At 48.5% G+C, this 13,144-nt stretch overlaps 1 protein-coding gene across 3 annotated transcripts in view; it reads right to left on the bottom strand.

The window, feature by feature from the left end:
- The window catches only part of ncam2b (neural cell adhesion molecule 2b), a 41,188-nt gene that overhangs the window by 10,021 nt on the left and 18,023 nt on the right, over positions 1-13,144 (bottom strand). For 2 of the 3 annotated variants that reach the window (XM_077001544.1, XM_077001545.1), the window contains exons 9-14: positions 11,779-11,966; positions 11,490-11,586; positions 8,574-8,747; positions 7,472-7,591; positions 7,207-7,328; positions 4,864-5,038 (exon numbers count right to left, since the gene is read on the bottom strand). In XM_077001544.1, coding sequence (XP_076857659.1) covers positions 4,864-5,038; positions 7,207-7,328; positions 7,472-7,591; positions 8,574-8,747; positions 11,490-11,586; positions 11,779-11,966 — 876 coding nt within the window. Of the gene's footprint in view, positions 1-239; positions 3,034-4,863; positions 5,039-7,206; positions 7,329-7,471; positions 7,592-8,573; positions 8,748-11,489; positions 11,587-11,778; positions 11,967-13,144 lie in introns of those variants that run through there. The other variant, XM_077001546.1, reaches the window with a different exon arrangement.

Here is a 13,144-nt window from a genome sequence, read left to right as displayed (position 1 = left end):
AACACGTAACAGCATACGTTACAGAATACACTACAACACAGACATCCCAAGTCTCCCGGAAGCTGCGGGAGTCTCCCGCATAGTGTCTCCCTGATACCCGCGAGTGACATATAATCTCCCGGAACGAGTGACCCACACAAACGAGTGACCCACACAAACGAGTGGGAAGGAGAGAGAGGTTCTGATTGGCCTGTTCTCCGCTCAACAACTTTCACTCCCCCCCCCCCCCCCCCCCGCTCAACAACTTAACCTCGGCATACGCTACACCAGGGGTCTCCAACACGTCGCTCGCGCCACCCCTTTCTGAGTAGCTCGCCAAAGGGCCAATGAATTACATATAAATTTGTAAACCTAATTGGTCCCATCGAGAAATCTACTTAAATTTATGTTCAATCAAAATCCACAGTTGTCCCTCCCCTTCTAACACTAAATGATTATTCGCCAATTATACAACAGTTAGTTCACAATCTGACTGGTTGAGAAGTGTTCTAACCCTGCAGATATGTGTGATAACAGCACGGTATTCTCATTCTCTGTATCACTCCGCGGACGCGTTGTCAAGTAACGGCATGTACATACGATAACACACTCCCTCTCGTGTTCTATTGCTCAATTAGCTGCCAATCAAAAAGTTAGGCTGCCGTCAATATTGAATAAACCAGGGGTCACCCACGTCATGAGTCGCCCGCGGGCTTGTTTTAAAAATAGCTCACTATAGCGCCATGCACCAAAGCGCTGCATCGTTTATGTTTTTGCTACTATTATAGATTGTTCGCGGTTGCTAGCGGTCTTCCCGCTTAGCAATTGACACTCGCACACGCAACTTTTGTTCGCGGCTACAATGCTACATCCATTACAACATATGCTACAACATATGTTACAGCATACATTACAGCATACACTACAAAATATGCTACAACCAGAGCCGGAGTGGCTAATCGGGAGATTCGGGAGGATTCCCTATGGGCCGGCTCATGTCAATCTCTAGTTTGGGCCGATTGGGAGGGAAAAATAATTTTGGGCCGGATTTGGACATGAAACTCCCGGGCTGAAAATGTGTCCCACTCCGGCCCTGGCTACAACATATATTACAACATACACTACAGCATATGCTACAACATACATTACAACATACGCTACAGCATACACTACAACATAGCTACACCATACACTACGACATATGTAGCTGTAACTGTAGCTGTAGCTCTGCGGTCATGGCTAAGGACAAACATGAACGGGAGTTACACAGAGAGTGTCACCCCTGTAGGCTACTCATTTAGCTAGTGTGGAGTATGTACACGCTATACTGGAGAAGTGGCACCAGGTGGCGCTAGAATTCCCCATTTTCCCTATCCACCTTGCTAGCATACTTTCATATGCTGCTGTTTCCATCATTAATGTCTTCGCCTAGTTGGACCTTTCCATATTTTGGACTTTGCGTGTTTTTCCAGTCACTATTCTGTTCAGACTACAGCAGACTGTCACATCCCACTCAGTGTATCCACCATTTCCTAGCAGAGCATGCTCACATTTGGGCAGTCCCAGACAGCATGGAGCTGGGACCACCACGGACCTTCTGCCTACAACCTTTCCAACTTCACTTCTGCTCATGCCCATTCTACAGCTTGGAGGGGCAGTGGGGGTATGGTGGTAAGAGTTGTGCTAATATCTGATCTGGAATCTGTGGTATCTGCAAAAGCCCTCAATCCCAAACTTCTGACCTGTGAATCACCAGACAGAAAAGCCGAAACCACAGAAAATAATAATAATAATTCCTGATGAGCAATAAATAACCCGCATTTTTATTTAATTATTAGGATCTAGTGTTCTACCAGATTGTGTTGATTAATTTGCATGTCTGTAATATTCAGATCTATGGTAACAGTAATCCAGGCTTGGTTTGTGTCCATTTTCACTGGTTTACATATAAAGAGATGCACAGTTAGTGTCTGGCTGTAATTTGTGTAAGAAATGACAGTTAGCTTATTCACCTGCTCTCCCTCCACATGCAACCTCCATTCAGTAACGTGATTAAGGTCAATTTGTGCAAATGTTCTCATCCATGGGAAGTGGGTAATTTTGGATACTCCTTGCATTTTCTCAAGAGCACTGTGTCTGCCTCAGCTAATGCAATGCACAGAGAATGAAAACCAAATTGTACACTATTACATACTGATATCATAAAAGGCACAGGCCCTGTTTGAGGCAAAATGAATTATGGGTAAAGAAAAAGCCCAGCGTGAGACCAGTGTGTGAAGTCAGATATACACAAAATCCTACTTGACTTCACTTAATGAATCCTGAATCGTGCCTCTGTTTGGAGTCCACAGCATCATTAAACGCACTTGCTTGAGCAACACAACTGAAACTTTCAACCATTGTGATAAACAATAAGCGCATCGAGCAAATGTGCACAAACAGTAATTGCAGGATAGCATAAAGTGCTCAAGACCTCACACATTCAGCTGTGTGTGTGTGTGTGTGTGTGTGTGTGTGTGTGTGTGTGTGTGTGTGTGTGTGTGTGTATTTGCATAACACACTAGCACAAATGTTCATCACAGATTTTCCAGTGCATTTGTGGCCTGAGGCTAGTGGTAATTCTACAATTACAGACAAAGTGTTTATGGTTTGAGCTTTTTCAGTGCAGTGTGAGACCCCTTGGCATGCAGGAGTGTCCAGGTGGCGAGGCGTGGGCATGGGGGGAGGGGTGAAACGGGCACGGTCGGCTCACAGACACGGCGGGTCGCTCTGGGCCAACAGGGACTTGCTGCAGACTGACAGGTGCAATGAGCTGGCATGGCTAAGAGTCAGTGAGCTGCCCCAGGGCGCGCAGCTTATTGGTGGGGAAACGGAGAGCAGGAAAGTCCCTGGCTCGGTCTCTGGGCCTGTTCCTGGGCAGGGTGGCGATGACGTGACATCAACACACATACACATGCAGAATGAGCGAGAGTGCGGCTCCGATGAACGGCGCTGCTCGGGTGGCGTGCAGGGGGGGGTGTCCGTGTCCGGTTGGAGGGGGTTCACAACACTGATCTGCAATGAGGGTGGGGTAGGACGTGGGGGTAGGGTGGAGGTTCAAGATGAAGCATTAAATGCGACAATGATTAAGCACAGATTGAAGGCAAATGGAGAGAAGTGGTAGAGCGGCGAGGAAATGGACCGAAAATGACATAAAAACATGCGTTATTATACATGCGTTATTATACATGTATTATTCAAGTTTAGATCAGGGATGCAGGGTGAGATTAAGAGTGCAATGAAACCATGATAATGCAACACGGATCAGGATCCAGATAAAAGGGTTTCGGCACAAGTCATTGAGGAAGCATCGCAATCAGTGAGTGGTTTTAAAACCAAAAAATACCCCCGAAGAGTTTGTAAGAGTGAAGAAAATGGGGTTTAGTGGCAGTTCATGGCAAAACAAAGAGCCCAGCAATTTGTGTTGTGGCCCAGAATGTGTTACATTATGCATTAGGTGGGAATAGGAGAGGAGGATTGTTTAGAGGGACCCAGCACACACACAGCACAACAGCATCATAAATAAGAGTGCGCAGGGGTGGAGGCATGGGGGTGGAGGTGTGGGGGGGGTGGAGAGGGAGATGAAAAGGAGGGGAGATATGGGAAAAAATAGATTTGATCAGTAGTGCAACTCAAGCCCACTGGAGAACACACAGCGACTGGAGAACACACATTGACTTTCAGATGTGTGTATCACTATGTGCATTTCTGGCTGGGGGCCTTTTGTATGGGCCGTCGTAGGAAGCAGGTGGCATTATTTGGCCGGTTATGCTGAGATGATGGTGCTGGCCTACGAGAACACCCAGTTGCAGCGGAGAGGAACGACATCACATTCTTAGTAATGATCCTAAATGCCTTTCATTATGGTAGCTAAGCAACAACGGTCACCTCACCTAGGACTTCAGCCCTGCTGTTCTCCCTGGGGGTTTCGAAGTGCTAATACATTTCCTGCTGCGTCTTGGCGCTAGGCGTGCAGCCTTCTGGGGCGCGGACACAGCAATAACACAGAGAGGAGTCGCAGGGGTAAGACCCTGTCGGACGGTAATTAGGGCTGAGAGGGCTTAGCGTATGTTCGGTTGAACAAAAACTAATTGAAATAGACAAACTCATCTATGCGACTGTCATTGTGCTGAATCAAGTGGATGTAATTAGGTTGAAATTTTGAGGCGGGGACACAGCAGTCCCTCTCCCGGGCCTTCGTCCGCACCATGGACGCGTAATGAGAACGGACAGCCAATCGACTGACCTACTTTAGCCGAGCTCCCACGCCCACCCATTTTCCGTTGGAAGCGCAGGACAAACACGGCTTCGGTATTAATGACGTGACTGAACTCGCTCGTGTGCGGAGCGCCTCCCTGTACCGCTACCATTCTCCCCTCAATCAGTGGCACTTCTCGTGACGTTTGATTCTAGCCAATCGGAGAAAAGCAGAGAGTAATCACAGCCGCTGATTGGTCGAGTGGTGTGTTGGTTTTTATGACAGTTGCCGAGGATGAGCTCTTGAGACTAAAAGGCTGAGGGTTTTAAAGCATTTAAGCACCATTATCTTCAGTGTTGCAGGAAAAAGTGCTGTTTCTGTGGGCTTGTTTGAGAGTGCTGAAGGAGATGACTAGTTTGAGTTAAGTATGAGCGTTTAGCTACGAGCAAGAATACAGAGTGAGTGGAATGTACACGGAATTACAGTGAGTAACCATAATGAGAGGTTACTTGGATTGTGCATTACGGTGTGATTGTGTGACTGTTGTTCCGTGTGGTTACATGACTATGGACTGTGAACACATCAGCCAAAGAAACGCCGACCACTGTACACCGAGAACTCTGAGTGTGTAGCGGAGGTGCGTGTACCTGTAATATCTGGTTTCTGTGGCATAGAGAATTTGATGAAGGTGGGCTCGGACAGGCCTTTGACGTTGCGGGCGGTGATCTCCACCTCATACTGGGTGTTCCACTGGAGAGGCTGTAGCAGCACAAAGTCATTCATGCCAGGAACCAGCTTGGTCATCCACTGTTCCTCTTTGTCCTACACACACACACACACACACACACACACACACACACACACACACACACACACACACACACACACACACACACACACACACACACACACACATACACACACACAGTGAGCACAACAGTACTCCATCCAGGACAAATGGCTCCTTTATGGTCTGAGTGTGAGTATGGATGGTGCACTAATGAGTTTTTTTTTCTCTGAAGAGTTTTTTTTTACCATGTTCTTCACTTTGAAACAGACAGATAATGGAACTCCAGATGAAAGAGGCAGATCTCTACAGAAAACCGTCCAGCAGCAAACTCGTCCTCTCTGTAATCCCCAAACTTTTCCGCACATGCGCAGAACAGCCACACTCCACAACATCTGCCATTCTCTTTCAGTGAGTGCCCAGGGAGAACGTGCGTGAACTTCCATGCTGCTCCTCTGGACACTCCCAGCTACTCTGCACTTCTAAAACAGCACTTTCATAATTTGACATTTCTGAACAGCCAGGGCTCTTTAAAAGCTTAAAGGTTGAATGTGACTCTTCGGAATGTGACATGTTCATTGCACTGTTCTTACATCTGCATGCATTAAGACACCAGCAGAGGGACAGAGAGAGAGAGAGAGAGAGAGAGAGAGAGAGAGAGAGAGAGAGAGAGAGAGAGAGAGAGAGAGAGAGAGAGAGAGAGAGCAGATGCAGGTAGAGAAACCAGGAGGGATACAGAGTAAGGAATGTGGAGAGAGAGAGAGAGAGAGAGAGATTGGGAGAAGCAATAGGTGGATGTTGGAGAGAGACAGTAGCCAGATGGATCCTGGGGAGTGATCTGGAGATATACTACTGAGGCATCTCTCAACAGCCAGATCCAGTAAACAGGGCAGATTACCAGTATCACACCACCTTCCTAATGCTCACACACACACACACACACACACACACACACACACACACACACACACACACACACACACACACACACACACACACACACACACACACACACACAGGACTATAGTCCTGAAGTGTTCAACTGATACATGCCTTTAGCACCACAAAGACTCTTTCCATCATTCCACAAAATCAACAGCATGTGAAGAAACCATCAGATTTTGAAGTGACCAAACTCTCTACATTGCATTAATTTAACACTAATACTGGTAAATGGTTTTTCTAAACAACACTCTCCAAGCACTGGGATATTTTGTGAGGGATTATGGGTATATCTTGAGCTTTTGGAGTTATAACTCTGAACATGGCTGTGTTACTGATGCACACATTTTTCACCTCCTGCTCCTAAGGCATTTCCAGTTATATTGTATATTTTTTTCAGACCGACATATTAGCCTGAATAAAACTGCATACTAGCGTGTCTGATAGATTGTGCCGCTGTTGTGGTGAATGGTGTGTCACAGCTGAGGGATCAGACAGATAAGCTCTGACAGATGATGCGGTGTATGAAACTCACAGCTCCTTTAGCGTCGCTTAGCTGACTGACAGAGAGGAAGGACTCACCTTTAGTGACTAATTGGAAAGCAGTGGGTAGTTGTATGGATGATATACTGCATGCAAAACACACACACACACTGAAGTACATATATAGTGATACATACTGCCTGTGTTTCCTGACTCACTGTGATGCATCAAAAACAGCACATCAGCAAAAGGCTAATGCAGCTGGCCTGTCTGTATTGGTGGAGTGGCTGCTTCACTACACCCAGTCTGCTCCTCAGCAACTCTGATTCATAGCAGAAGTTCCTCTAGCTTTGTCTCGTGAGTGTACGGGTCTGGACGGGCCAGGGGGAGTGTGGCGAGATGCGAGATCAGCCACGGCGCCGTCTCCGATCTCGCTCAGACGGACCTCGTCTCGAACCACGACACCCACGTCAACAGGATGGAGGTACTGAGCTATCCCGGCGCCCAGAGGATTGCTGGAATTATACTCTCAGCCCCAGCAATAGGCTCTCATACCAGACCACATCACTTTAAACCAGTAAAAAAGTCGAATGTAATCATATTATGCTAGAATTAAAAATGCCATTCACTAATGAAATGACTTAATCTGTGCTAAACGGTTCTAAATGACTAATGAGTGTTCTTATATTCGCCAAACAAAAATATTTTAATGACGGCCCCAATATAAGACCACGGGATGTTTATGGGGCTGTTACACCCATAAAATCTGAGCACTTACTGTTTTGTATTTGACGATGTACTCGAGGATGGGCATCCCCCCATCATCCTGCCTGATGAGGCCCAGTCGGTAGGCCTTGCCCACGCCTCGTTGGCCCTGCACTGACGGGGGGCTTGGTTCTCCTGCAGCACACGCCACACACAACAAAACACACAGTCACTTCCCCGTACGGAGGTCACGTGAAGCCTCGAGGGCGTGACGTGACGAAATCCGCGGAGTCCCATCTGGGACGGTCCCACCGTGGCCCGGCGGGTCAGACACTCACGGATGGGCAGTGTCTGGAAGCTCTCCGTGCGGCTGAACTCTCCCCGGCCTTTGCCGTTCACAGCTGCAACCTGGACCTCGTACGTGGTGTTGGGCTCGAGACTGGTGAGCAGTACGACCGCTGTGGAGGGAGGAGGATGGGCAGAGAAGAAGAGAGAAAGAGAGACGGGGGAAGTAAGAGACAGAGAGAGAGAGGGAGAGAGAGAGGGATGAGTGTCAAAGACACATGAAATGAGTATGTATCCACCTCTCCGCTGTCTTCCACAGTCTTGACCAAGAGCTCCAATTACTGTGTCCCCCAAATCAGGCTCTTCTGCACTGCATCGTGGGTATTAGCTCTGGGCCCTTCGAGCAATCCTGCCTTGGTTATCTGCTTGTCCGATTTGTCCTTTCAGTTTCCCGCAAGCCCTTCTGGGTGTTGTAGAGGAAAAATCAATCTGTGATCTGGATATGCTGTAATCTCGGCCGGCACCGCCGACGTCTCACTCACGCTTCGTCTCCTCTATTTCTCGTCCCTCGAGATCCTCCACTGCTAGCATAAGGTCAGCAATACCTTCAGCTTTTGTCTGAGTTTTAGGTATGGACGCAGATTCGAGGCTTACTTGCTGCCAGGAATCAAACTTGCTCTGGAAGCTACTGGCAGGGTTTACGCTACCCATGTCTTTGTGAGGGGGAGAGGAGTTTTTGTGTGTAAACCAAACAGTGATATGACAGTCACTTTCACCATTTCACCACACATCTGTGGATTAATGTGCAGATGGAACAATATCAATATGTGACAATATCAATACCATTTTAAAAAATGTACCCCATGTATGGTGGACACTGGAGACAGTAGGTACAGTATTCACTATGACCCTGAGGACACTGGAGACAGTAGGTACAGTATTCACTATGACTCTGAGGACACTGGAGACAGTAGGTACAGTTTTTACTATGACTCTGAGGACACTGGAGACACTAGGTACAGTATTTACTATGACTCTGAGGACACTGGAGACAGTAGGTACAGTATTCACTATGACCCTGAGGACACTGGAGACAGTAGGTACAGTATTCACTATGACTCTGAGGACACTGGAGACAGTAGGTACGGTACTCACTTTGTGTTCCATGGGACTTGACGTCTTTCCACTCGTGAGAGCTGATGTCTTTGTACCTGACCAGGTAATGTCCGATGGGGACTCCGCCATGGGAGTCAGGCTTCATGAACGTCACCGTGGCTGTGCGCTGGGCAACAGAGCTCAGGCGCACAGAGTAGGGATTCGACGGAACGTCTGAAACAGGCAGAAACCAAGGCATCAGGGAACAGCTCAAACAGGCCGAAACCAAGGCATCAGGGAACAGCTCAAACAGGCTGAAACCAAGGCATCAGGGAACAGCTCAAACAGGCAGAAACCAAGGCATCAGGGAACAGCTCAAACAGGCAGAAACCAAGGCATCAGGGAACAGCTCAAACAGCCAGAAACCAAGGGATCAGGGAACAGCTCAAACAGGCAGAAACCAAGGGATCAGGGAACAGCTCAAACAGGCAGAAACCAAGGCATCAGGGAACAGCTCAAACAGGCAGAAACCAAGGCATCAGGGAACAGCTCAAACAGGCAGAAACCAAGGGATCAGGGAACAGCTCAAACAGGCAGAAACCAAGGCATCAGGGAACAGCTCAAACAGCCAGAAACCAAGGGATCAGGGAACAGCTCAAACAGGCAGAAACCAAGGCATCAGGGAACAGCTCAAACAGGCAGAAACCAAGGCATCAGGGAACAGCTCAAACAGGCAGAAACCAAGGCATCAGGGAACAGCTCAAACAGGCAGAAACCAAGGGATCAGGGAACAGCTCAAACAGGCAGAAACCAAGGCATCAGGGAACAGCTCAAACAGGCAGAAACCAAGGGATCAGGGAACAGCTCAAATAGGCAGAAACCAAGGGATCAGGGAACAGCTCAAATAGGCAGAAACCAAGGCATCAGGGAACAGCTCAAACAGGCAGAAGCCAAGGCATCAGGGAACAGCTCAAACAGGCAGAAGCCAAGGCATCAGGGAACAGCTCAAACAGGCAGAAGCCAAGGCATCAGGGAACAGCTCAAACAGGCAGAAGCCAAGGCATCAGGGAACAGCTCAAACAGGCAGAAGCCAAGGCATATAACGATAGCCTTTTGGCTGTAGTTTGGTTTCTAAAGTGTTATCGGAGGCTTCCACATGAACAAGCTCTTTAACTGAACGCTGGGGCTCATATCTGCTAGCACAACCACCCTAGGGCATCACCCTGTGAGGGAGGGTGAAAGGTAAGAATGCAGCTACACTGGGTCTGTTTTTAGAAGCAACTGTTTCAGGCTTTATTCACACCCACACAGCACAATTACACCCCCCCCCCCCCCACCCCACACAAGCATACAAAATCATACGCACTCAAACTACATATAACCTGTGTTCAGTAAACAACAGTAAACAACAGAGTGCAAATATCAATGAAATGAACACTTTCAAAAAGCCTGCAATTTTCACTTTGGTTAGTATTATATCCACTTAAAGCTGTTGCTATAGCAGTAAACCTGTTCCACACACAGGCAGTAAAAGAAGCTTCATTGAGGTATCTGTCTGCCAGTCACAATCTCCTTCAGGATCTCTCCCTCCGTTTCCCCCAGCAGAGAAAGAAGAGATGTCCTGAGTGGAATTACAAACACCTACCTCTACTGAGAGAGGGCAGGGAGAGAGAGAGAGAGAGAGAGAGAGAGAGAGAGAGAGAGAGAGAGAGAGAGAGAGAGAGAGAGAGAGAGAGAGAGAGACAGGGAGAGAGTGTGTGTATGAGGGAGAGAGACAGAGAGAGAGAGAGAGAGAGAGAGAGAGAGAGAGAGAAAGAAAGAGAGAGAGAGAGAGAGAAAGAGAGAGAGTACAAACATGAACAAATGATGGAGAAATAGATTGTAAGTGAGAGAGTGGTAGGAGAGAAAAATTAAATGGGTATTGGTGAAAAGTGGGAGGGTAGGGGGGGAGTGTGTGTGTGTGTGTGTGTGTGTGTGTGTGTGTGTGTGTGTGTGTGTGTGTGTGTGATTTAGTGGAGCAGCAAGGAGGGAGAGAGATGGGAAGAGAGAGAGGGAGGGAGAGAGAGGGAGAAAGAGCCAGACAGAAAGAGAGAGAGCCAGACAGAGAGAGAGAGAAAGACGGACAGAGGCAGAGAGAGGCTGATGGACTGGACTGCTTGCTTGTATTCTGGAATGTTAAAAGCTTCACTCCTCTATAGACTAGCGTGCAGGGAGAGGCTGACACAACAACACAATAGGGCCATCTGCCTGCCCCCACCCACCACCCCCCTGCACTGCTGTACACGACAAGTGCACGTTCATGATTAGGACGGGGTTTTCAAACTCAGGTTCAAATTCAGCATGTAAATGCCGTCGATCTGAACAACGTTCACGATGAACGAGCAGTGAGTCATTCTCATAAAAGCAAATGCACCTTCAAACTACTTTCCCCCAAGCTAGATGAGGTAGATGCTTAATGAAACTTCAAGGAGCCGACATGCTTGTTGGGAGTAAATGCTGGTGGATATCACAAACATTCAGGGACCAGTGCGCACAGCTCTCCTTTCCCCACTGGGCGTAGCTTGTGGCTCTAGTAACACAAGCACCGCATCTTTCATTTGGACAAATCTGGTGTGCGTCAGGGGAATCAGGGAAGCAGCTGTTCGGTACCAACTGGAGGAGTTGGGGTTACACCCCTTCAGTAATGATGATGTATGCAATCAATACGGAAAGATGTCCGCATAACCTTTACATCACAGTGGAATGTAACAGTCTTGCGTGTCCTTCCGTTATGCCAGCAGAGATCAGCTGTCTGAACATGCTGGCGTCTGTCCATAAGTTCACATCATCAAACCCGTGCCTGAACGTCCAGGGGCGTTCCTGCGTGTTTGGAACCACTCGCAAGAGGTGGTGGTGGTGGTGGTGGTGGGGGGTGTTAGCAGGGGGAGGCGGTCAGAAGGGGGAGGCGGCCAGCGGGAGGTGGCCGTGGGCACCCACCTGCCTGAGCCAGGATGAACTCCTGGAAACGCATGCCGATGTTGTTCCTGGCTGTGCAGTTGTATCGTCCGAAATCCCGGTCCGACATGGGGGTAACCTGGAGTGACGAGAACAGGCACACGTGGATCAGGCTCACGTGGATCAGGCAGCATCTGTTTCTTCTCACGCAGCAGACGTGCTCCGATGAAGCTAATAGCTCGTTTAACTGGAGGCAAGGAAGCAGGTACCTCCCCCCCGAACCACAGTGCAACGTCGCATGTGCTGTTTTTGCAAGCGGGGGAGTGTGTACCTCGAGCAGGGAGCGTCCGGGGCTGCTGTACACGCGCATGTTGGCCGTGCCCTCCGCGGGGATGGTCAGCTTGTCCCGCCTCCACAGCATGGTGGCCGGGGGGTTGGACATGACGTCACAGCTGACGTTGACTGGGTTGCCCTCCCATGAGAAGAAGATGGTGTGGTTGCTCTGGAACTTTGGTGCATCTGTCAAAAAGAAAAAAAAAAAAAAATCACACAAAGCAAACAAAATCCTAAAACAAACAAGAACCGTTTGCTTGCCGTAGCACAAAAAAAGCCAGGCTGTGACTGTGGACCGTGCACAAGAACACATTTGAATTCGGTAGCTTAGCTTTAAGCGGAAATGTAAATATAGGCTAATTGTGTGCCGGCATGGGTAAGGCCTTAGGGATGCGGTGGCAGACTGAGCTGTGGCTGTCACAGATGTGTGCTAACTGAACGGCACGTCTGGGAGTGTGTCTGCAGCTGCGCATGCAAGCTCCTCATCAAACATCCTAATCTGAGGCAATAGCCATGTCTCACAATGTCACATCAACCTGCCCCCAACAACCTGCACACGCCACACCTGCTGTCTGTTTGTCCTTTATTTTCCCCCTCTGTTTATTTTCTTTATTTTCCTCTGCTTCTCTCTGGTTTCTTCGCCTCCGAGTCTGTGCCACAGTAGTGTCTACACTGCATCATGTCCCCACAGGCAGGGGACTGGACGGAAGAGCTCATTAGCGCCACCGCTGGTCACTGCAATCCACAGCGCTCCCGTGGGAGGTCTTGTCCTCCCTGCTGATCCCTGCTCCCCCATGGACCAGTGTGGCGGGCGTCTCACTAACTGCCTGTCTAATCTCCTGCCGTTTCATGGTAGAGAGGTATGAGCTGATGGAACACAGCTACTCATCACCAAGACGCAACGACACAACCATTCATGTTGAATGCTCACCTAGGAGAAGTTGCAAGCGCTCACATTTCCTTGGCGATGCAGGGCAGCGATGTTTAAAGAGGTTCTTTGTTGATAGGTATGTGCAGTTTCTGAATGTACTTTAAAACATGCAAACAAATATTCGCTATTCACTCCTGCCCGATGCTAGAAAATGCCGATTTGAAGATACACCAGGCGTAAAAATAAAACTAGGAGAATGTGCAGATCGATACAGCTTCCTGGCTCGTCTTTGTCAAATTTCTAACAAGAGATGGCAAGGATTCTGCACTCACAAAAACTAAACGATGTGAAAAGGCTACCACGTTTCACTTCTGACAGCAATCAAGCCCTGGACTCAGGGAAGAGTTCCAAGGTTCTGATCTTCTGCTGATGGGTTCTATTGTTCCACTGGATCTGTGCATGTGTTGGGTTGTGTGAGTGTGTGTGAGTGTGC

This window comes from Brachyhypopomus gauderio, chromosome 4, assembly GCF_052324685.1.
Source record: "Brachyhypopomus gauderio isolate BG-103 chromosome 4, BGAUD_0.2, whole genome shotgun sequence".
NCBI lineage: Eukaryota > Metazoa > Chordata > Actinopteri > Gymnotiformes > Hypopomidae > Brachyhypopomus > Brachyhypopomus gauderio.
The sequence above is the reverse complement of the archived record's forward strand: the minus strand, read 5'-3'. Positions and strand labels throughout refer to the sequence as shown.